Raw genomic sequence first — 26,134 nt, 5'->3', positions numbered from 1 at the left:
AAATTGTCAAATACTAATTACCATGTCTGGAAATTTAACATGGAGTTGCTGCTGCTGGAGAGGGAATTGTGGGATGTTGTTGTTGGTAATCTGCCTGAGGAGCCGGATGAAAAGTGGTTGATTCGTGATGGGAAGGCAAGGGCTGCTATTGGGTTGGCTGTGGAGGAATCACAGAAAATACTCATAAAGCAACTGAAGACGGCGAAAGCTTTCTGGGACGCCTTGAAGAAGCATCACGAGAAGTCAAACATAACCAACAAAATTAGTCTGCTTCGCCAAATGTCGTCGAAGAGGCTGGTTAGTGGTCAAAGTATGGAAGACCACATTCATGAATTTTTATCAATTGTGGACCGATTGCGTGATTTGGGTGAGAAGATGGAAGAACACAAAGCTGTTGCATTTTTGCTGGGCACTTTGCCGGATGATTACAACCACCTAATTTCATCATTAGAAATGCGTTCGGAGGAAGATCTGACGCTCGATTTGGTGAAGGAAAAGTTGCTACAGGAGTTCAAGAGAAAGATGTCAGGTGAACATGAAACTGAGGCTGTTTTTTAAGTGCAGAAGAAAATGTTTGTTCCAAAATGTTTTTCATGTGGAAAGCCGGGCCATATGAAAAAGGATTGCACAAACAAAAATATGCGAAAACAACAAAAGCCAAACGACAATCGGTCCAATATTGTTAAAGATGGCAATAAAAATGTTTGTTTTGGTATCACAAATGTAAAAGCAAATGGCGATTGGTTTATTGATTCTGCTGCAACTTGTCATATGTGTAGTGAGGAGACATATTTTGACAAAATTAATAAGCAAGTGGATGAAATGGTGTATTTGGCAGATGGTACAATGTTGAAGGTGACTGGTTGTGGTGACTGCAAGATATTTTGTGAAGGCAAGGAAATTCGTGTTCAAAATGTACTATTCATACCAGAGCTGGACGGGAGTTTACTGTCAGTTCGGAAACTAACTGCTGAAGGTTTCAAGGTGTTTTTTGACAGAAATGGTTGTTCAATTTCTCTGGGCGGACATGTTCATGCGAAAGCTACTTTAAGGAACAATTTGTTTGTGCTGAATCAGTCTTACAAAGCAAATATGATATCGAAATGTAAGAGTGACTGTATTCATATTTGGCATCGTCGATTTGGCCACAGAAGTCATCAAGCAATTAGCTCAACCGTTACTAAGGAGCTTATTCGAGGTGTGAGCATAAAGAAATGTGCTTGTTTGTTTGATTGTGAGGTTTGCTTGAGAGCAAAGCTTACACGAGCACCCTTTCCAAAGGCATCGGAATCTAGATCGAATGAAATTTTAGATTTGGTACATTGCGACTTATGCGGCCCCATGCAAAATACAACCCCTTTTGGAAATCGTTATTTTTTAACTCTGATTGATGATCACAGCCGTTATTGTACAATATTTTTCATTGCATCAAAGGATTTGGCCTACGACAAAATTAAAGAATTTATTGAACAAAATGAGAACCAATTAGGAAAACGTCTAAAAATTCTTAGAACTGATCGTGGTGGAGAGATTTTAAATAAAAAGATGCAGAAGTTTTTCAAAAATAAGGGTATAATTCACCAGCTCACTGCCCCCTATACTCCTGAGCAGAATGGAGTTGCAGAGAGGAAGAACCGGAGCATAATGGAAATGGCCAGGTGCATGCTATACGACGCGAATATTCATATCAAATTCTGGGCTGAGGCTGTCAACAATGCGAACTATATTCAAAATCGACTTTCATCAGTTTCTGTAAATAAAACGCCTTTCGAGTTATGGTTTGGCAGGCCTCCAAATTTGAGCCATATTCGTATTTTTGGTGCCGCTGCTTACGTCCATGTTGAAAAACAAAAACGCAAAAAGTTGGACGATGTGGCTGTCAAGTGTATTCTGGTTGGATATTCTGAGGAGAGCAAAGCATTTCGTTTGTTAAATACTGATACCAATAACATCATAATAAGCCGTAACGTGAAGTTTTTGGAATCAAACGATTTTCTTGATGTTCCGAAGAAAGATAACAATTCTGACGAAAATATGGTAATATCTGTCTCTACAATCAATTCTACTAATGTTTCGCCTCTTGCTCATGAAGAAGAAGATAATAATTCGATAAGCACAGAAGAATTTTGTGGCTTTGAATCAGTTGGGGAATTTTCATCGTCTTCTGATGAGGAAATTTTAAATAATGACGTAACAATTAATCCTGATGATAAAATGAAATTTGCGTTGAAGATAATCCAACAAATTTTGGAGAGGCTATATCCAGATCGGACGCAAGAGATGGTTGATGGCTATGGAAGAGGAGATGAAGGCATTGCATGAAAACAAAACGTGGGACTTGGTGGAGTTGCCACGTGATGGCAAATTGGTCGGCTGTAAATGGGTCTTCAAAGTTAAACATAAATTTAATGGTGAGAAGGAGTAGAGAGCTAGACTGGTCGCAAAGGGATTTTCCCAAAAATACGGCGAAAACTACGACGAAGTTTTTGCTCCAGTTGTAAAGCAAGCAACATTTAGAAGCTTATTGGCCATCGCAAGCTATAGAAATATGAAAGTTCGTCACGTTGACGTGAAAACGGCGTTTCTTTATGGTGATTTGGACACCGATATATATTTGAAACAACCTGAAGGTTTTATTATACCTGGAAAAGAAAATTATGTTTGTAAATTAAACCGAAGCCTCTATGGGCTGAAACAGTCGGCAAGATGTTGGAATCTTCGTATCAACAAAATCCTAATTGATTCTGGATTCAGAAGGGGAAAGGCTGAACCCTGTTTATATGTTAAAAGTGACACGAACTCAATCACATACGTTCTGATTTACGTCGATGACATTATTGTTGCATCTAAGACTGATGAGCAAATTGAAGATGTTTTACGTACTCTGAAATCCCACTTTGCAATAACGGAATTGGGTGATTTAAGACTCTATTTGGGGATAGAAGCTTCAATAATGGCTTATATTATTTGTCACAAGAACGTTACATTGAAAAAAATTAAATTAGTTTGATCTTCAAGATGTTAAGACTTCTTCAATACCCATGGATCCTGGATATTTGAAGGAAACTACGAATAATTTGCTTGAAAACAATATCTTATACCGGAAGGCTATCGGATCACTGCTGTATATCTCTAACAATACACGTCCAGATATTGCATTTGCCGTTTCAATATTATCTCGGAAAATTACTTGCCCGAATGAAAGAGATTGGACTGATGTCAAAAGGGTTCTAAAATATCTAAAAGGGACTAAAGACTTGAAATTGCTCGTTGGATCTAAGAGTGAATTGGAACTGAAAGGCTTTGCTGATGCTAATTGGGCAGGCGACATCAATGACCGAAAATCTACAAGTGGGTTCATTTTTAAGCTTGGTGATGCTGTCATCAGTTATGCTAGTCGAAAGCAAGAAAATGTAACTTTATCATCTACCGAGGCAGAATATGTGGCTCTTGCTGAAGCATCTCAGGAACTCTTATGGATTATGCAATTAATAAAGGAATTTGAAATCAACATATCCAGTCCGGTCATTTTTGAAGACAACCAGAGTTGCCTCAAGATACTTCAAGATGAGAAAATAAGCCCTAGAAGCAAGCATATAGATGTTAAGTTTTACTTTTTTCGCGACTTGTATAGATCGAATAGCGTATTATTTAATTATTGTCCAACAAAGTCTATGTTAGCAGACATTCTAACCAAGCCTTTACAGAAGGTTAACATATGTAAATTTTGAATACTGATTGGATTATGTAATTAAGATTAATTCGTTATTTTATATACATACATATCTTTTGAGTTTATATAAATTAATTTTAAATAATATTTGTAATATTAAGAAGGGGTGTTAATAGTTAATTTATATTAACACTCAAATTAACATTGTAATTTACTGTGAGGACACTTAATGTTTATGTAACAACACTGTACTATGCAAATGTCTACAACTTTGAAATTTGTGTCATGTATAACACGCCATTATATGTACATACACATTTTTCTTTTCTTCATTACTTCTAATAAACTGATCTCAACAACAAGAATCCGTGCGTTCCATTGCGAGGTAGTCGGCAACAGATGGTTAAGGGAACCTGCTTGCAGAATCTCTAAATCTATCTGGCCAGAATTCTCTCGCAAAAGAACGTCTTCGCTGCTGGATCACAACAAGAGGGAGATCAAAATCGTTGTGGGGATTATTACTGGTCACTGCAAAGTTAGATCTCTCACTTCTAAGTGGGACTCCAGTTGTTGTTGTTGTAGCAGTTTATATGAATTGTATGTTTCCTGTTAAGTTTCCTCCAATTGTGTCTCCAGATGGAGCCGACTGCACCATCCAGAACGTAACTGAGCCAAAACTACTCTGGTTTGTCTCGGCAGCTGACGTTCTTCAGCTGCTATGGGTGGGGGGTGAGTTCCGAGGACGGCATTCACTTTGTAACCGTTCAGCGCTGCGGCTACTGCATCTGTGTGAATGTCATTCAGACCTGCTCGATAGGCAACTTGATCTAGAGGCTCCCTTTTGTATCGTTGGACCTCTCTCTCTAGATCATGCAGATCTTTCCTGACACGCCTGGGTGGGGGAGTTCTATCCACCATATGATGGTTGGGATGATCGTCCCTGAAACACCCAAGCAGGTACTGCAACGAAATCATATTGCTATGCTGACGTACGGGAAGCATCTTCGTCTCCTCATAAAGATGGTCCACTGGTGTCATGAGAAGGCACCCTGTCGCTGTCCTCAGGGCGGCATTCTGACAGGTCTGAATATTTCTCCATTGCGTATCACTGGAATTCGCAGACCACACTGGAACCGCATAGCTAGCCACAGACCGACCTATCGCTTTGTAAGAGGTCAACAAGGTTTCCTTATCTGCGCCCCAAGTGCTGTGGTTTGCGCGGACGATTTGAACATGCTGTCGAATGTGACCCCGAGTATTTTGGGGTAGTTGGTGGTCGGAATTGTATGCTCCTCGACCTGCACATTCAACGGCATTCTCATCTCCGCAGTCCATGTGGTGAATAGTGTGGCTGACGACTTCGAGGCGGATATTTTCATATTCCTCGCTTTGAAGAAAGCTGCTAAGTCGATGAGATAGGCGTTCAACCTCACACATATGTCTTCAACAATGGGACCCGACTCCATAATCGTACAATCATCTGCATACGTAACGATTTCAATGCCGTCCGGAGGGCGTGGAATACCGGAAAGGTAGAGGTTAAACAGTTCCGGAGAAATTACTCCACCCTGGGGAACTCCCTGTTTAACTCTACGGGGTTTGGACTTCTTGTTCCGGAACTCCACGTACGACTGGCGTCCACACATATAGTTGATTATCCAACGTTTCAAACTCGGCCGGAGGGAAGTGTTCTCTATGTCCTCAAACAGCGTGGCATGGTTGACAGTATCAAAGGCTTTTGATAGGTCAAGCGCTACCAACACTGTTCTATCGCACGGCCGGTTCTGGTTAAGTCATCTACTTATATGCGTGGAAATGGCGTGCAACGCTGTTGTTGTACTGTGTTGCTTACGGAATCCATGTTGATGATCCGCAACTGGATAGCTTCCTCTAATGCTGGGGAGGAGTAAAGCCTCAAGGGTCTTTGCTACTGGCGACAAAAGTGAAATCGGCCTGTACGATTCACCTTTGCTGGCATCCTTGCCCGGCTTCAGTAGCGGGACCACCCTGCCCATAGTCCAGGCTTCGGGGACGACGTGGGTGACTATCGACAAGTTGAGGACTCCTGGCTCGTCCAGCTGCTTCAGCATACACATAGATATTCCATCTGGGCCCAACGCTTTAGAGGACTTCGCGTTACGGATGACACATGCAACATCACCCATCGTAAACTGTGGTGGTACCTCCTCGGCTGGAAGAGATATGTTTGGGACTCCAGTGGAGAGGATTACTGTCGTCTATGTGAGGACGAAGAAGAACTGGAAACAATGGAGCACATCCTCTGCAAATGTCCATCGCTGATCAGCGGAAGACATAAAAAGTTTGGATGTCATGAAATTGATAATCTAGTCTTCTTCTCTAAAATAGACCCTAACCAAATTCTAGGCTTTGTCAAAAAATTGGCTTGGCTAAAATAATCTCTCTTCCGCCCCCCTTTTTTCTCACTACTCTTCCACTATCTTTTTTCTTTTCTTTATAGGTATACCTATACATAAAGGATGATCACAATGGACATAGTTTCCGAGTGGACGGTTGTTAAAACAACCGTACATCCCCAACCTAACCTAAACCTTATATCACACGCAGATGACTATACTATCATGTCGTCTGGAGTCGACATAGATGACTTTATCAAAAACTACCTCGCCACCATTTCAGCATTGATGAAGGGAAGGTAATAAATTATATCCCCAATCCAAATCTACTGCGACCTTATTTAACTCCTGGACACGTGAACTTAAGACGGAGCTAGATATCATAGTCGATGACAAAGGAAAAGTCCTTAGCAAAAACAATTATTTGTAGCACATGTGATCAGTACCCAAACTGTCACAGCACAGATGCTATGTTCTAGATCATTTTTTAGGGGCTAAACGAGTTTAAAAAGTGCTAAATCTAGTACTAAAACTGCTAAATTGGCAACACTGTAACATAATCCACGGATAAACTAAGCCTGTTTATTTTTGTCTAGTTTGCTCAATTCATGAATAACTATAAACTATCGTTTTTCTACATAAGTGAAGTAACGAAAAAGTTACTACAAGAAGTTAAATGTAACGGTGCAATACAATTGTTATTGTAAATCACCTTTTCAAAAGAAAGATGTTACGAAAATTAAGCCATGTATCCAACATGGTCACAGTCGAAATGATTTGCTGTTGGATTGAAGTTTACATGATAGGTCAGTTTTCGAAGTAACTATAAAGGCGCCGCTTGATTTCAACATTTAAAACATAAAACCTTAAAACTATAAAAAATTAATTATTAGCTACCTACAATTTTTAACATAGAAAAAATGAAGTAAAACATAACCTAAAACCTAGCCTAAACATTACTCTACTATTGCACTAAAAATACTGCAAATATAATATTCACTAAAATAGTATTTGCACTGAAATTGTTATGAGACCACACCACAAGTGAAGAACATCTAAATAAAAACAAAATCCAAAACAAAACCAAATTGCATCACATTAAGAGGAAAGAAAATAAAAAAAGTGCAAAACATTTTGGTCCTTCGAGCCTGATGTAAAATGTGTTCTTTTTTTTAATTATCTAATATTTGTTAGTTAAAACTTTCGACATTTTTACCGGGACACCACTTAAAACTTGTGCTTAACAATTTTTGTTTATAAAAGTTTCAGAATAACAAAATCTTTATTACACACAACAAAACCTAGGGATAAGATAAAGAATAACAACTATTGTTGAAAGTCGCAGAATAGGCCTACAGTTGTTATTCATAACATGTAATTTTAAATTCGAAAAATATTTTTGGTAACACACAAACAATACATTAAGGTGGGTAATAATATATTACATATTAATGTAGCATATTTAAAGTAAATTTGTCATAACTCCATATATTCACGAAATTAAAAAACAAATTATTATAGGTTTGTAACTTTTTTATTTTTTTTAAAATAATGTCTATGGACTTGTTTTAGCCCTTTGGGCTAGGTTCTTGTTTATGAAATAAATTGAATTGAAAATTCTACCCCACTTATTGTTTATTATATTTTAATCTATCTATATATCTATATCTATATATATAAAAATGAATTGCTGTTCGTTAGTCTCGCTAAAACTCGAGAACGGCTGAACGGATTTTTCTTATCTTAGTCTTGAAATATTTGTGGAGCTTCAGGGAAGGTTTAAAAGGTGAGAAATAATCGAAAATCGCGAAAATTTTGCAAAAAATATTATGAAGCATTGCCAATTTTTTTTGAAATTTTCAAAGTATGTACATATTTTATTTTTTTTTCAATTGGATTGTCATTGTATTGAAAATATTTTAGGTGAGAATACAAAAAAAAAAAAAAAATAATTCAGAAGGATATCATTGAATCACGCGATCATTGTATGCACACGTTTCACGAATTTATTGGGGCAATGTAAGAATTGAAAATCAGAAGACATTCGGAATCGAGATTGTGTCCATTCAGAGAATTCTAATTCTAATATCCATCCAGTCAGTGACATATTGCAGCAACTATAATGTGAAATTTTGGTAGGAAGATTTGACACCACATGAGAAAATGCCGAACAAAGGGGAATAGCATATATGGTGGCTATCTGAAAACATGGACCAATATTGATAATTTTTGCTAAGAGAAGCTCCCCAAAATGCCGAATATTGCGGGTACCGTTGGCCAAACCTCCGAACGCATCGAATAATGTGGAGTATCATTGTATGGGGTCTATTCGGAAGCTCTCGTGAATATTGATAGGTACATTTTCAACAAAATATAAAATTACTGCGAAATACGAATTCAATTAGAAGGTAAAACCAGAAAGGAAAGATGTAAAGTCAGACGGGGCCAACTATACGATACCCTTTACCACTTTGGATATATTCTACATATGTATGTCTCCTAACAGACGTCACTTTTTCGAAAGAACACTTTCATGAAATTGAACGAACTTGAATATGTGGTCTTAATGCGTTTCTGGAACCTATGCTAAATTTCATTTCATTCGGGAAAGTTTAGAGTCGTTTGAGTACAATGGGACTAATTTAAGTAAATCGATGTAGAGCAAACTTGATACACGCTATTCGGTAGGCCGCACTCTTCAAAATTTAATCTCAATCTGACACCCGTTTGAAATATATATGGAAGCATCTGCGCTAATTTTAACAACACGTATTAAAGTCATTCAAGAGTCAATTTGATACGTAGTGCAAAATTTCGTGTCGAGCTATATCTAAATATGAAACGATTTCAACGTAACTTGCCAGAAATTGATGTATATTAACTTCAGTACATTGTACAGAATTTTGTGTCAATCGTACAAACTTTGGGTCTTTATAGCAGCTATATGCAAATCTGAACCGATTTTCACGAAACTTAGCACATATAATTCTAGACTAAGTTCAGTACGCTATGACATATTTCATTCAAATCGAAAAATATATAGGGGTTTTGGTGCATCATTTACGTAAAATCGGACGAAACTATATATGGCAAGTATATCTAAATTTGAACCGATGTTTACGAAACTTAGTGCATCATAATTCTAGACTCAGTTCAGTATATTCAAATTTATTGCGTGTGTGCTATAGCTTCCAATGTAACGATCAAAATCGATATACGGCGAAATATATTTCTTACCCAGAAAAATTGTTTATGCAAGTATGAATAAAAAAAGCAAAAAAGAAAAACAAATCTGAAATACTGAAAATTATTTCATAACAATATTGTTAAGGCAAGACAAACGTTGTCTTGTATAGCAATATTGTTGATGTATAATTCACATAACGATAACCCAATATTAAAGTTAACGTTTTTTTATCCTCCTCTATTATGGATTGTGCTCTGAAATTTGCACATACATTGCTACTACTCCTAGAATATTTGGTATTGAAAATGTTTAATATTACAAAGTTCAGAATTAAGGGTAGCTCCCATTTTTTGACGGGGTTTTCAACAGAATTGTTTATAATTGAGCAGAAAGTGTTCGTACCAAATATTATTAATATTTGCACATATTTCGGGGTACCGCCCAAGTATCCGGGTAATCCCTTAATATTCGGTGTTTGGCAGTAATTTTATGTTTCGGATGATCATAGTGTAGAAAATGTTCCTACCACATTTGCCAAAGCTTACGAAAAGCCTCTATATAATGGTACTCCCCATTATACGATCCTCAAAAGGATTTGGACACGTTTTTCAACCTCATCAGCTGTAATTGGTTGTTTTATTTGGTAGCATGAATTCTACTAAAAATTTTCAATATTGCCCACTATTCTGTATTTTGGGGGGTTTGGCCACGTATTTCAACCAAATTGGCTGTAATTTTATATTTTAGATGATCAGTGAGTACAAAATCTCCTTACAAAGAGTTATCAATATGGGTCCAAGTTTCCGGGTAGAACACATATAATTATATCCCCCATAATTTCTCATGTGGTGTCAAATCTTCCTACCAAAAATTAATATATCTCCATTCCAATTGTAGTAGCTAAAATATGTCATTCCGGGATATTGGGAGTGAGACACATTTTTGCGAAAAATTATCTATTTAGGTCCAAGCTATGATATAGCAATATATAAAGGTCTCGCCCCATTTTCGGTATTATAAGGACATTGACCTAATTTTCTCATTGAGTTGGCTATAATTAAGCATAACGGATTCCTGTGTATAAAAGACATCATCCCCGAAATTATGATTGGTAGTTGGCATGTTCAATACGAATGTTACCTGAAGGAAGGAACATTTCAGGTACATGTTCCTTCCTTCAGGTAACATGTTCCTATTATTATTATTAATATTTTCAAACAAATTAATCTAGGGCATGGATCTTAGGATACCCTGAATGACCACGAACTCGATTCAGAATGTCCGATTTTCCACCCTTGCATTAGTCCCAAAATGTACGTGCATTCTATGGAAAACGTGTGCATACAATGATCGCGTGTACATTCCATGATATACTTTTCAATTATTGTTTGTATTGTCCCAAAAAATGTTTCAATACAATGTCAATCCAATTAAAAAATAATAAATATTGTGGAAATGTTGAATAATTAATTGTAGGCTCAAAGGAATGATACGCTACCAATTTTCGCCCAAAATACCTCAAAATAACAACTACGACGTGGTGCTATCAAAACAGCTCGATACTAAATTCGTGGAAATGCAAATAGGCTGCATAATATGTTTTGCAAAATTTTCGCGGTTTTCGATTTTTTCTCACCTTTTAAACCTTCTCTGAACCTCCACGAACATTTCAAGACTAAGATCAGATAAATCCGTTCAGCCGTTCCCGAGTTTTAGCGAGACTAACAGCAATTCATTTATATATATATATAGATATAGATATTAGTTTTCTCTGTGATACACATTTTTGGTATGGGATATATGCGACGTGGTCTGTTTATAAGTTCAAAGATATTGAAAAGGATTAGGCATTTAACCACCTGATTTCATATTTCCCGTTGCATATCAACATTTCATTTACTTTAAGGAACAACATGTTCATATTATTATTTTCAAACATATTAATCTAGAGCATGGATCTTAGAATCCGAATATCCTGAATGGCCACGAACTCGATTCAGAATGTCTTCTGATTTTCCATCCTTGCATTGGTCCCAATATGTACCTGTATTCTATGGAAAACGTGTAAATACAATGATCGCGTGTGCATTCAATAATATACTTCTCAATTATTTTTTGTATTCTCCCAAAAAAATGTTTCAATACAATGTCAATCCAATTTAAAAAAAATTAAATATTTTGAAAAATTTGTTGCGTGGTGCTTTTCATATATCTCGATACTAAATTCGCGGAAATGCAAATATGCTTCAAAATATTTTTTGCAAATTTTTCGCGATTTTCAATTTTTTCTCACCTTTTAAACCTTCCCTGAACATCCACGAACACTTCAACATTCAACATTGCCGGCCCGGCAAACGTTGTCTTGCATAGCAATATTGTTGATGTATAATTCACATAACGATAGCCCAATATTAAATAATCTTTAAGATAGTGCTCTGAAATTGCGGTATTGGTGAGGCACCCAACCATTGAGCTTATTTTTGAATCCAGCTTTGTGTGAATGGTTTAATTTTTAGCTCCTGGACGATGTTACGACATGCCTGTAAAATTCGATCGTTCCACCGGTCTAATGGATTTCTTTTTCACAAACCTAATATTAGGGATACTTATTGGGCAGAAATTCTCCCTAATTAGAATTTTCCATATTGACTCAAGTATTCGGATATCCCCATCTAACGGCATCCCTTAATATTCGGTATTTGGCTGCCATGTTATGTTCGCCCAAGGTTTCAAATATCCCCCATGTAATAGTAATCCACCTTTTTCGATACTGTGTTCCTATTATTATTATTTTCAAGAAGAATAATCTAGGGCATTTATTCCAAAATGTACGTGTCTTCATCTCAATTATTGTTTTGCATCAGAACTCTTTCTAAAATCTTTTTGAAAATTTTCATTTTCAAATGAATATTTATTTTTTCATAACATTGTTTTTCATAATATTTTTTTTCATTATTTTTTCCAAATTATTATGTACTTATATATAAAAATGTTTCGTGCAGCTTTTTTCTTATCTTAGTCTTGAAATGTTCGTGCAGCTTCAGGGAAGGTTTAAAAGGTAAGAAAATTTTGAAAATCGCGAAAAATTTGCAAAAAAAAATTATGAAGCATATGAGCATTTCCGCGAATTTAATATCGAGCTATATGGATTGCACCACGTCATATATGTTATTTTGAGATATTTTGGTACAAAATTGTTGGTGGATCATTCCTAAAAGCATTAATTTTCAATTATTGAAAAATTTCAAAATATTTTTTTTTTTCAATTGAATTGACATTGTTTTGAAACTATTTTATGTGAGAATAAAAAAAATAATTTAAAAGTATATCATTGAATCTACACGTTGTCCATAAATTGTACGTGAATTTTGGGACAATCGCATGGATGAAAATCAGAAGATATTCGGAATAGATTTATGATTCTAACTTACAGACCTAGATTATTTTTCTTAAAAATTATTTAAAGTACCTAAAATGTTGCTATGCCACGGGAAATATCAAATCAGGTGGTTATACGCCTAATCGTTGGTCAATGTTCTTGAACTTATAAACACAACACCTCGAATATATTCAAAAGTGTGTATCACAGAGAATATTAATTTACAATTATATTTTCTTTGCAAAATTATATCACTAATCGCAAATGGAAAGAGATCAACTATCAAACAACAGCAAACTTAAAAAAAAAACTCCGCCAAAAACATTTATTATAAAAATTGAAGATGTAACTATAAAATTGCAAATACCTCAATATGTCACCTACCGATGTATACAGCATTAATTGGTAGTACGTTGTTCGTTCTTTGAACAAATAATGTTCAAAATTACAGACACTCAGGTTGTAAAACGGGTTAAGAACTTTAACATACCAAAAATTAAACGGGAAATATGTGCGGCGTCTTTTAAAAACGTTAAGTTATAGTGCACAATTTCTGGGAATAAGTTTTTCATTCACAGGAATCCGTTATGTCAAATTCTAAAGGAAAATTCGGTCAAAGTTGTTATAATACCGAAAATGGGGGAACCTATATGCAGAGACTATATCAAAACTTTCGCAATATTCCGGAATGACTTATTACAGCTACTACAATGGGAATGGATATATATTATTTTTTGGTAGGAAGATTTGACACCACATGAGAAAATACCAAACAATGGACGATACTATTATATGGGGGCTAACTGGAATCTTGGACCATATTGATAATTTTTGTTATAAGGTTTTGATCATCCGAAATAAAAAAATTACAGCCACTGGATCTACCCTAAAAAGTGTACAATAGGAGTAGTAGTAATGCATGTGCAAATTTCAAAGCTCTATTTTAAATTGTGAGAGGTAAAAAAGCTAAGTTAACATTGGACTACCGATATGAGGAAGTCTTATAAATATATTGGGAAAATGTAATTAATTCCGACAGTCAAACTTATATGTGCATATAAGTTTATTACATTTTATCCATAAATCCAAATATTAATAAATGTATATACACCGAAACTTTGAATGCGAAAATAGCAACAAGACTCGCTCATAAACATCAAATTGTAGATATTCAGCACTCTCTTTATGTGTGCTCTGATAAATACCAAGGTATTACAAAGATCTGTACACTCCACCTTATGATGTAGGATATACAAACAAATCTAAAATGGGCAAGACAACGTTTGCCGGGCCCGCAATATATATATAATTATATATATATATATATAATTATATATATATATATAATTCAAATATAGTGTTATAAATTAAGTGTTTGCAATATTGAGAAAAAATAATTGTATTGAAAAAATTTTAAATTTATACATTTACCTTCCTTTGGACTATTTTTAGAACAGAATCGACCCATTTCCTCATTGATTTCCCATTTACACTTTCTAGGAACTGCAACAATTTTTCAAGTAATGATGGGTCTTTTTCAAAATCATAAAAATGATGGTCCACCCAGTGTCGTAAAACGTTTAAGACCCTAAATTGTACAGGCTGTACATATTCCTTTCGATAACGCTTCCAATCCTCCCTTTGAGAATTTTTATGAAGTTTATCGGTTTCACAATCTTTATCACTGTTGTCCGTATAAACTACGCTGGGATCAGGTATATTAAAGCGTTCTATCAGCAAGGAAAGTAAATTCTGTGGCGTACAGAAATATCGGTATGTTGTAAGGAATGTACGTACAAACATTGGGTCTGCGTAAATATGATAAGTAAGCCGTTCAATGAGCTTACACAATGTTGCACCCTAAAAAAGACTCGATATTAAAATCATATCTACACAAATTCACACTAAACACTACCTTTATTAATGGTACTCCGGCACTCTCTCTTTCTTCCAAAACTATATTATCGGGACTGTCAGGTTCGGCGAACCTATATATGTCGCTGCTAGGCATACGTAGTGGATGTTTCTTTTCGATATCCAATAGAATGCTGTCAAGAATTCTATCAAGCATTGACTTTGTATTTACCATTATTAGATCTGCCATCCAATCATTTTTATGCAAAGAACTTTTAGCAGCTAGAGTTATTGGCGGTTGAACTCTTGGAGCGACATCAAATGCATATTTAAGATCGTCGGTGTCAGGACGGTCATTTATCTCAACTCGTCTCATATAAAATTTTTCTTTTAGCCTATATTCGTAAACCTGAGAGTTTGCCGATGTAGTTTGACGTTTTGTATTAGGTTTACAAAGAAGCATTAATCCATCAAAAAGATATGCCTTGCGTTCCGCAATTTTTTTCCCAGAACCAAGTTTTCCTAGGACATCCTCTGCAAAATATAATAAAAATATTATTTATTCAAATTGAAATTGTATATATTCTTCAAGTACCTCGAATAAACTCATTGCAGTTTTGACCAACATCTTTATCGAAATGCTCTACCGTGTTCTGCAGTTCTCTTGTCCGTTCAATGGCAAGCTGCCTACGGGCTCTACTACTCATTGCAATGCAGGATTCTCTGTAATAAAACAAACTATATAAAAGTGTTTATATTCAAATATTTGTAGTTGACACATACTTTGGCAACGTTGCAACAATATTTTCTAGGTCATTTCTTAATGGGCGCAATAGACCCTGAACTTGTTCAAAGCTTTCTATATCGTCTTGCGAAGGACTATATTTCATTAATATCTTTATATAATCAAAATACATAAACGCGTGCCAAATAGGTACCAATAACAACTTTGGTAAGTAATATTTTACGGCGTCTCGGAATCCGTGGCCCGCTGACATTAGTGACATTGCCTAGATAATTGTATGAAAATGAGTTTTTTTATTTTGTTTTTTTTTTTTTTTTTTAATTTTTGCACCCTTACGTCTGGCTTTGCAAGCAATGTCGTTAATGCATCTCTTGATGTTTGAGAAGTAACTTCTTGTGCATATTTGGTATACACATCGAACTCTTCAGCTTCGGCTAACTCCTCAAAACAACTGCCAACACATGGTGCACTCTGTTCCTGGGACATTTCAATAACATCCTCCAATGAACCTAACAATGTTACCGTCACTTCATATATATCTAAGATGTTAGAAAAAATGTCTTCAATCTCCTTAGGGTCCTTAACTATTTTAACGAGCTCCTCTCGAAAAACTCGAATGATCATGTGTAAATCACGTTGATATTGTTTCTCGTCGTTGATTAAATCTTTGACAACTTCCTCGTACGTTGTGCTCGTACGCTGTGCCGGCAGCGACGGTAAAGGACTTGGTAAAACATTTGTTTTTATGTCTGGTTGATAAAACATATCCATTAGAACCTGCAATATTTTACCAACAATTATTATTTAATTAGGTACAAAAGCGTTAACCAGCATACCTTGTCCGCACACATTGCTACTTCAATATCTTCCTTGGATATTTCGCAATGCTTTATTTTCCTTACATAATTCCCAGCCAGTTTCAATATGTCCGCGGATATATATTCCAACACGGCGACCAAAAATACAGAAACCGAGCTGTCAATTTTATATTGCAAAACGTCCTGCAAAAACACGTTTCTAATGTTATTATAATATTAATATTATTATATACATATAAGTTACACCACCGAGAACTATGTGGTGTTGGAAACTATGGTATAATAATATAAAGTATTTTCGTTTTACATTTTGAATTGGGTCTTCGAGTGGCATTACTATTACTTTCTACCAACAAATTGTCATGTGGTTGTTGTTTCAGATAGTTGTAAAACAACACTTACAGTTACCTTTTATTATTATACCATGGTTGGGAATTATAAATTTTTAATTTCTCAGTTGCTTTTACAGTGATAAATTGAATCGATTGAGGTGTGCTAAAGAATCAATAATGAAAGTTTAAACAAAAATTACTCGATGGAATGTGCCAATCACTTAGCTTAAAAAATTATTAAGCCCTGATAGGTTTGGCATATTTTTAAATATTTTGTAAAAAAAAATGTATCATGTATCAATGTATCATATTTTGTAATAAAATGTATCTTATGAAAAAAAAATTAATTAGCAAAACTATATAATTTTCAAGTTCATATTTACGCTGTGAAATTAAGAATATAAATATTTAAAACGAATACAAAATTATATCAGATAATATGGAACAAGTTGAGTTAAGGGGCTCATCTTAGATTTTACCGCAATCGGGCAATAAATGAGTTATGAGTATATGAATTCTGGAACTTCAGAGGTCCATATCTGGGGAAGTATGGTCTTCCCACATATATATACGTGATCAAGGAGACGAGCAGTACCTGCGGTAAAACACGGAGATGAGCCCCTAACTCAAATTAAGCCAAAGCTTGCTTTGGAAAACATTCATTGCATGTTTCCCAATTGTTTTCCATCTTTTTATTAATTTATAAAATAAAAGTACAATTATAAATTACCTTTTGTAGTAATGTATGAACACGATCCGTTGGAAGGACAGATTTACGTTTTTTTGAAACCAGAGCTTCCTTTGCTTCATTTAATGCCCAACAATCTATTGGCGATGGGAAATATTTTCGAACTTTTTCCTCAATATCCTACAAATACATAAACTTTTTCGACATTTACCTAGATATGCTTTAGAACTATATTACCTGGACAGTATGTGGCAGGGGTTTTGCGCAAAGCATGGCTAAAATTCGTAAGCACAACGTCTCTACAAACATTAATGCCTCTTCCTTAGCAGTCAGACGTGGATGAACTTGTTCCAAAACCTAAACATAATATTTTTTAAAAAATGCATTTATTTAATTATTGGAAGATGAATCATTACTTTTTTTAGAGAAGGTATAAACAAGCCCTTCCATCGAGCAACATTTTCACTTTTGGTAAAGTCGTAGACGTCCGATTCACCCATATTTATACCACTGGCAATATTTCCATGTTGTGCAGAAAACATCGTAGTTGCAACTGCTCTAAATTTTTATTAAATGAGGTATTTCTGCAATTTCAACCTCGATGATACCAGCGTTTGAACAATAGCATAATAATAGACATCCGAATTGTTTTCACAGACAAGGTATTCTTGACAATCCTGTAGCGAAATTAACAGATCCTATAGAGTGAGTTACGAAAAGAGGTACACAATTATACATATATATGTATATATATAATAAATATATGCAATCTCGATACACACATACACATATATAAAACCATTAAATGTATACATTTAAATATATGGAAATGTGTAAATATCCACCTACATTCCATTAAGAATTGAAGATATTGGCAATATAGTTTTTGTTTTCGAATACTGTAGGACTTAGGCATTAAAAACTTCGGCAAAAATAAACATGTTACTAATTTCCTTTCAGTAGACTAACAAAATCGCGAAGTTCTGAAAATCGATTGTTTTTCTCACAATTGTTGTAAAAAGTATTAAAAATCATTATGCGAAGTTCTACCTATAACAATTGCGGTGACATAACATTCCAAAGGGAAATTCACATTGAAAGATATGACATTAACTGTGTTCGTTTACTTTTGCAGTGAAATTAACTCAGTAAGTACGAGTGTAACAGTACATTTACATGGTTCCGCATTTCGGTAATCCAGTGGGTTTAATATGCCAGTTCCATTTTAGGTATGTCAAATAAATCCTCATGAAGTAGGTTAACCTGGTAACAAGTTATAATGTAAATGCCGTTAGTAAAAAGTTTGCACTGATACAGTTGATTACAACAACAAAGGGATTGGAGAATTTTTATTAGAAACATGAATAGGAAGATAATATTTGTGGTTTTTATTGTATTTGCGTAACATTCGTCAATTTTAATCAAAATAAAATTTACAAACATATCCGCCCTACCTAAATTTCACAATATTAAACACATGTTATTATATGAATTATACCGAAATACCTATCTGGGTTAAGTTGGCTTTGTTTAATGTAAAAGAATAAAGGAGAACGGCCTTCAAATCCAAGTTTGATTCTGATATTCCTTTATAAATTAACATTTCATACAATGCCATGCCTGAAACCACGTATATGTTTCCCCTTAAATCAACTCTGTAGATTTAGAACCCTTACATAAACCCCCAGTTAAAATATATTTAACTCCGAAGTGCAACGCGTTGTGGTTGTTGTATTTTCGATAACACATAACGCGACTGATGGTTCAACGCGAGCATTCTGCTTAGCCCTTAACACCACAAAGAAAAGATGACACAAACGCTCGAAGTTGATATGTGTTACGCATCGGAGATAAATATATTTTAACGTTTTGTGCGCGTTGAGCCATCCGTCGCGCTAACACCGTTAACAAGGAAACGATAACACAAAGGCTTGAAGTTAATGTGCGTTACGCTTCAAAGTTAAAGGCTAAACAGAATGTTCGCGTTGAGCGTTTTTTGTTATCGCGTTAACGCACCCAAAAAGTTAAAATATATTTAACTCCGAAGCGCAGCGCACAACAACTTCGAGCGTTTGTGTTATCGTTTCCTTGTGGTTGTTGTATTTTCGATAACATATAACGCGACGGATGGCTCAATGCGACCATTCGGCTTACCCCTTTACATATATGTTATATGCGTGCGTTAACGCGGTAACAAAAACGCCTAACGCGAACATTCTGGTTATCCCTTCAAAAAACGCACAACCCCAACTTTCCGCTTAGCCCTTTAAGGTTGATGTGTGTTGCGCTTCGGAGTTAAATACTCTCTAAAAAACGGCAAACTACAAAAGTAATATAAATATGTGTTGTAGAATTAAAAACTAAAACTGAAAGATTTCACTTCAATCTGAGGAACTAAAATACAATTAACCGTTTATTTTGACTGCGAGTTTCCTCTGCCAGTCCTTTGCATATTGGAACCACTTTTTAACGACAGCAAAAAACGGTTATCCTCGCGTTGGGAAATTTGGCCATTGTACATTCTGTATTAAAAAATGAATCTGACGTGATGATCAGTTACCCTATTTCTGGGTTTCTGTTATCAAATCGACTTAGGCTACGTTTAGACTATAAAATCCACCGATCTAAAATGTCAATTTCATTGCGTATACCCAACGTTTATCCTGTTCACAAATCCAGTAGATTATATTTGACGTATAAGCAATAGAATTGACATTTGAGATCGAACTGATTTCGTAAATCTAAACGTACATTTAGAATGGATAGTTTTACGGGTATAAACTCATTAACTGCAAAACCAATTGGCATAGGCGGCCAAAATTTGGCTAATTTTGCATGAGTCCATGCAAAAATGTATAGATCTAGGTACACGTTTTCTGGTAGCCCTCATACAAAGATACCCCTATTTTGAGTATTTACCCAAAAATATAAACTCATTAACTGGCGAACCACTTAATATAGGCTGCCAAAATTTGGTTTTTATATCAATACTGGTATCGGAAATGAGGTCCCTGGGTCCAAGTTTTCATATAGTGCCCATATAACCGTCCCTCCCGATTTATGTTATTTTTTCCTATAATACACATTTTGCGATCAAATTAGCTGTAATATGGCACAGAGAGTTCTCTATGGGCAGGAAAAATCCGAGAAAAGCTCCTACCGTAAAAACGGCACATTTGCGAAGCCTTTTGCACAGAATTAATTGCATGTGTTAGCGAATTGGCGGCCCGTTTTCGTTTCGCAAAATGCGTTACGTTTATTTTTCTTAGAGGGTATATTTAAAATATTTGCGCGCGTTGACGCGAATTAAAAAAAGTAAAGAGGGAAACACATAATAGGATTATATATTTGAAATCATTCATTGTTCCAAAAAACGGGCGTGGCATTTTTTATGACTTTTTAATAATAAAAATGTAAATATAATTTATTAATTTAGAGGTACCGAATACCTATTTGGGTAATATTTTGAGGAACGACTCGAAAGAGTGTTTCGGGCACCTCTTGTTAAGATTGAAGATGACAAATTCTTTGTAATAATTACAAAGAATTTGAACCACTAGGTTCAAATAGATATTTTGCACTAATTACAAAACGTCATAAGAATACTAATATATATTTAAAATAATAATAATAATTTATTATAAATTCTTCTACATTTTCTGGTATGAAATGTTCTAAATGTAAGTAAATGTCTTCATCCCCTAATGTCCAGTACATACGTGCGTTCTTCGCTCTCTCATTCGTTGTTCGACCATTAATTAGGAAGCGAATTGAGAGCATTTATTGAAAATAAATTAATTTTCACAGTTAAAAAATATTTATAAAATTTTCAAACTTTTTTAGTAAAATTGAAAATGATAAATGAAAAGTAAAAAATTGTAATGCAAATGACTTTGTTGAAAAAGATGAGATTAATGGCTCGGATGACAGAAACAAATAATTAAAAGGTCTTCTCGTATGTTTCCCGCAATAAACCTAAAATTTTTGTTTCAAGACACTAGTGCTTCCTCCGACATCATTCGTATCGGTAATTCGCATTTTGAATTATGTCTGCGCTTTGAATCAACATTTTGGCATAGTTCTATGGCATATAGTACAATTCATATATAGTATAGTTCCTCTTGACTATTATGAAACCGAGGTATTTAATTTGGTTCACTTTTTCTATAATATTACCATTAAACGGCATATACATTAGAACTTTTTACCGGGTTAACCTATTTATGAGGATTTATTTGACATATATGCAAAGGAATTGACAATTGAACGAAATCCGGTTAAATGTAAACGTACTATAACCTACTTTATGAGGATTTATTTGCCACTGGGTTAACGAAATCCGGTTAAATGTAAACGTACTATTAGTATCAAAATTTAACGGTTTAATTACATTTAATTCCAACATTTTTGTATTTTGTTCGTTTAGCTTTAGCTTGTTCATTTTTAGCCATTTAATTATATGTTCTATGTTGACATTCTTCATCTGAATCTCCTTCTACGTATATCAAAGTGTCATGATGATGACACTAGGACTATTTCACTATTTTTAAAGAGCACCCAGGATCGATCCTTGCGGATAGATTTGATTTAAACAACTCTAGTTCGATATATCGCACTCCAATAGCGTAAAGTTTCTTTAATAGGATATTTCTGTCTACCGTTTCAAATACACTTTTGAAGTCTAGAAATATAGCCAATATCAAGGTGTATTTAATAAGGTGTATGCATCAGATACAACAACTAACATTTTACAAAAACAATATTGTTGTTATAGAATTATTGTCATGCCGACAATTATTTTTTGACAAGAAATATTAGAAAACAACAACAAAATAATAATTAATGTTTTAACAACTTCTACAAGAAAAACATATTCTTGGAAAATCGAGGATAATCGTCCAAATTTAAGAGCGTTTTCACTAGCAAAAAATCAACCTTTCATTTCGGGCGGCAAATGAGAAGGATGTCCGTTTTTTCAACCCAAATCATACTCCTACAAAGAGAAGATTATGTATTGCGGACCATCTTTTATAAGACCAATGAATATTCATGAACTTTGTCGTTTAACAAAATGAAGAATATTTGGATGCATTGGCCATTGTCGAAGATATCAAATGTATCAACTTGGAAAATTTCTAAACTATTTGATGAACGTCTTAAATATGATCTAATTTTTTTCAGATCATTAATGCCGTTCGCATGAAATATGCATTTTTATAAATTTTAGTGGACATGGAAGAACTGTTTCATATGGTAAAAATAAATATAAAAAATAAACGTGTTTGTCTGGATGCTGATAATTTTAAAACCTTCTACATCTAGCCCTTATGTCCTTGAGATATGGTCTTTCAAAGTTCTGTATTGAATTCCCTCATCGTTTTATCGCCAAAAGTCCATGCAACACATGCGATTCCAAAGTTTTTGTTCTGAATAGAAAAGATGAGTTGGTTGAACTGATTTCAACATTGAATGCGCAATAGAATTCTATTTTAAATTGTGAAGATATTCTTGGTGTCCGGTCATCTGGCGTGTTAAAGGCAAAATTTTGTTTCGTAACTCTTTTATTATATACGGGTTAATATGGCATATTTCCCGCAAATTCGTTCCTTATTGTCCTTAGGTTAGGTTAGGGATGTACGGCTGTTATAACAGCCGTCCACTCGGAAACTATGTCCATTGTACATCCTTTATGTATAGGTATACCTATAAAGAGAAGAAGAAAAGATAGTGGAAGAGTAGAGGGAGAAATAGTGAGAACGAGGGAACGGAAGAGACATTATTTTAGCCAAGTCAATTTTTTGACAAAGCCTAGAATTTGGTTAGGGTCTATTTTGGAGAAGAAGACTAGATTATCAATTTCATAACATCCAAACTGTTTATGTCTTCTGCTGATCAGCGATGGACATTTGCAGAGGATGTGCTCAATTGTTTCCACTTCTTCTTCGTCCTCACATAGACGACAGTAATCTTCTCCACTGGAGTCCCACTTAGAAGTGAGAGATCTAACTTTGCAGTGACCAGTAATGATCCCCACAACGATTTTGATCTCTCTCTTGCTGTGATCCAGCAGCGAAGACGTTCTTTTACGAGAGAATTCTGGCCAGATAGATTTAGAGATTCTGCAAGCAGGTTCCCTCAGCCATTTGTTGCCGACTACCTCGCAATGGAACGCGCGGATTCTGCGAATGAAATAGCTAATAGGGGGTTTCGCAGATCTCTCAATCAGAAGACTGGACGACTGTGACCCCCCTCGAGCAAGCTCGTCGGCTATCTCATTCCCTTCAATATCATTATGTCCTGGAACCCAGCATAGCCCAACTATCTGTCGTATATCATTCAGAGCGGTCTTACAATCATGAACTGCTTTCGAGTTTATAGTATGCGACTTCACCGCTTTCAGATCCGCCTGACTATCTACGTAAATAGTCACCGGTCCCGCAATGTCGTTATTAAGTGCTTTTACTATCTCGGCCGCTTTCGTGATTGCAAGAATCTCTGCTTGAAAAACGCTACAATCATTGTTGAGTTTATATGAGTTCTGTATACCTAATTCCCTGCAGTAGACGCCTGCGCCAGTGCCTTCCTCCATCTTGGACCCGTCTGTGAAGATTGACAGACCTGGTAGAGGTAGGGAGCCACTAGTCCAGGATTTCCTACTAGGAAATTCATATGACTATCCCCCCTAAAAAGGTCATAACCTGGCGTTATGTTTAGGATGCTGGCATAACCATAGTTCAGCGATTTCAAGGCATCTGTTTCCCGGAGTCTCAGGACACACCTGGCCGCCTGGAATTTGATCAGAATATCCAAAGGTTGGAGATTCAAGATTGCAATCAAGGCGGCCTGTGGTGTGCTTCTTAATGCTCCGGTGATCAGAATCGAAGCCGATCGCTGTACTAGGCTCAGTTTTGTCAGCAGCTTCTTTTTATTCACCCCCTGCCACCAGACAAGACATCCATAAGTAAGTATGGGTAAGACAATCGTCGTATACAGCCAGTGTATAATTCCGGGTCTCAATCCTCAACTCTTGCCTATGGAGTTCTTGCATGAATAGAGTGCCAGCAATCCCTTCTTGGAGCGTTCCTCGACATTCCTATTCCACAGTAACTTGCGGTCTAGGACAGTACCAAGCTTCATCAGAAAGGGTTAAAGTCACTCCACCAAGTGATGGCAGGCGGAAACTAGGAATTTTGTATTTCCTAGTGAAGAGCACCAATTCGGTTTTAGTGGGGTTTACACCAAGACCTTTGGTGCAAGCCCAATTTGACAGGGCTGAAAGCGCACCCTCTAGGATGTCTGATATTGTCGTTATAAACTTACCCCCAACCAACAAGACTACATCATCGGCATAGGCTACAACCTTTATCCTGAGATGATTGAATTTCATAAGTATCTCATTTATCACCAGAAGCCACAAAAGGGGGGAAAGTACTCCTCCCTGAGGTGTGCCTCTGTTGACAGATTTCCTCACGGAACTCTCTCCTAAGGATGAGTTGATAATTCTGCTTTCCAGCATTTTATCAATCCATTCCGTAAGGAGTGAGGGAATACCTATGTCTACAAGAGCAGAATGGAGGAATCGATATCGAGGAATGCTGCCAACGTGTAGCCATAGGACTCCATATTCTTCTCGATGCATCCAACCACCTCATGCAGAGCTGTATCCACTGATCTGCCTTTGATGTAGGCATGCTGGGATTTACTAAGTTTATTACGGTCAATGGTATTTCTAATTTCTGAGTCTAGTAACCTTTCTAAAGTTTTTAGTAGAAAGGAAGAAAGGCTAATCGGTCTATAGTCTTTAGGTAACGTATGACTCGGCTTCCCGGCTTTCGGGATGAAGGTCACGGTAACCTCTTTCCTTAGACTTGGTATGTACGACAGAAGTAAACAAGCCCTAAAAATGTCCTGCAGAGATGATATTACTCGTTCATCTGCGTGTTGCAGCATGGTCGGTATTATACCATCTGGACCAGGAGATTTATAGGGTTGAAAACTGTTCATCGCCCATATCAGTTTTGGGTATCTTATAGTAGCTTCTATCATCTTCTCCTCTTCCCTCGTCCGAACTGTAGGCTGATGCACACACTGCGCATCTTCCCTATAGTCCTTACAACCAGGAAAGTGGGTTGATGATAGAAGATCGAGAGTCTCACTACCAGAGTTTGTCCACGTACCATCACTTCGCTTAATACTTCCAATGGATTTTGGATCCTTAGATAGTACTCTGCGGAATCTGGCCGCTTCGTTGACTCCTTCGATAGACACACTATAGCAGACCCAAGACTCACGTTTAGCTTTATTGATTTCGCCTTTGTACCTATTGAATTGTCTTTTATAAACATCCTAATATGTACTGAGCTTTGTCTTACTAGCTCTATTATAAGCTTTCCTTGCAGCCTTCCGCAAGGTTGCAAGGTCTTGTGACCACCATACCGGCTGAGATTTCTTCCCAGGGTATGTTAGAGGACAAGAAGCCTCATAGCTCTTCAGAAGAGTGGCCGTGACATTTTTCACAGCTAATTCAACATCCTCAGTCGTTTTGAGATCATTACGATCCCGAAAACAGACTGCTGTTTTAGCTTTGAATTTGACCCAGTTCGTCTTCCGAGGATTCCTATAGGGTTTCTGTTTAGCTCTAGAGGTAGGAATCTGGAAGGATATGAGTCTATGATCCGAAAAGGAACATTTCTCAGACATCTCCCAGTTTACGACCCCAGAGTCGTCCATATTTGTGAGGGTTATGTCGATGACTTTACCTCTCACCCTATTAACAAAAGTTGGTGTATTGCCTCTATTGAAAATTCTAAGATTATAGCTAAGTATAAACTCGAAAATGGACTCACCTCTTGTATTTGTGTTGCTGCTTCCCCAATGGAAGTGATGTGCGTTGGCGTCACATCCGATGATGATATCACCAACTCTGCCCATCTCCTCCAATAGGCGGCATACCACAGTACCGGGTGGGTCAGGTACTAAAAATAAACCGTTCTATCAGCAAATTCTTTTGTTACGGACATAATTTTCCATTTTATTAATAAAATATGACATTTTAAATTTAATAACAATAATTCAAATTTTAT

At 36.0% G+C, this 26,134-nt stretch overlaps 1 protein-coding gene across 1 annotated transcript in view; it reads right to left on the bottom strand.

Moving 5' to 3' along the window:
• The window catches only part of LOC133320945 (protein son of sevenless), a 69,693-nt gene that overhangs the window by 40,392 nt on the left and 3,167 nt on the right, over positions 1 to 26,134 (bottom strand). The window contains exons 2-10 of the mRNA XM_061530041.1: positions 25,898 to 26,026; positions 17,289 to 17,408; positions 17,094 to 17,231; positions 16,050 to 16,214; positions 15,550 to 15,990; positions 15,246 to 15,478; positions 15,064 to 15,191; positions 14,530 to 15,002; positions 14,046 to 14,474 (exon numbers count right to left, since the gene is read on the bottom strand). Coding sequence (XP_061386025.1) covers positions 14,046 to 14,474; positions 14,530 to 15,002; positions 15,064 to 15,191; positions 15,246 to 15,478; positions 15,550 to 15,990; positions 16,050 to 16,214; positions 17,094 to 17,231; positions 17,289 to 17,408; positions 25,898 to 26,026 — 2,256 coding nt within the window. The remainder of the gene's footprint in view (positions 1 to 14,045; positions 14,475 to 14,529; positions 15,003 to 15,063; positions 15,192 to 15,245; positions 15,479 to 15,549; positions 15,991 to 16,049; positions 16,215 to 17,093; positions 17,232 to 17,288; positions 17,409 to 25,897; positions 26,027 to 26,134) is intronic.

This window comes from Musca vetustissima, unplaced genomic scaffold (assembly GCF_032173495.1).
Source record: "Musca vetustissima isolate MV318-11 ecotype Yass unplaced genomic scaffold, APGP_CSIRO_Mvet_v1 utg69526, whole genome shotgun sequence".
In the NCBI taxonomy this organism is placed as follows: Eukaryota; Metazoa; Arthropoda; class Insecta; order Diptera; family Muscidae; genus Musca; species Musca vetustissima.
This window is presented reverse-complemented; position numbering and strand designations above follow the sequence as displayed.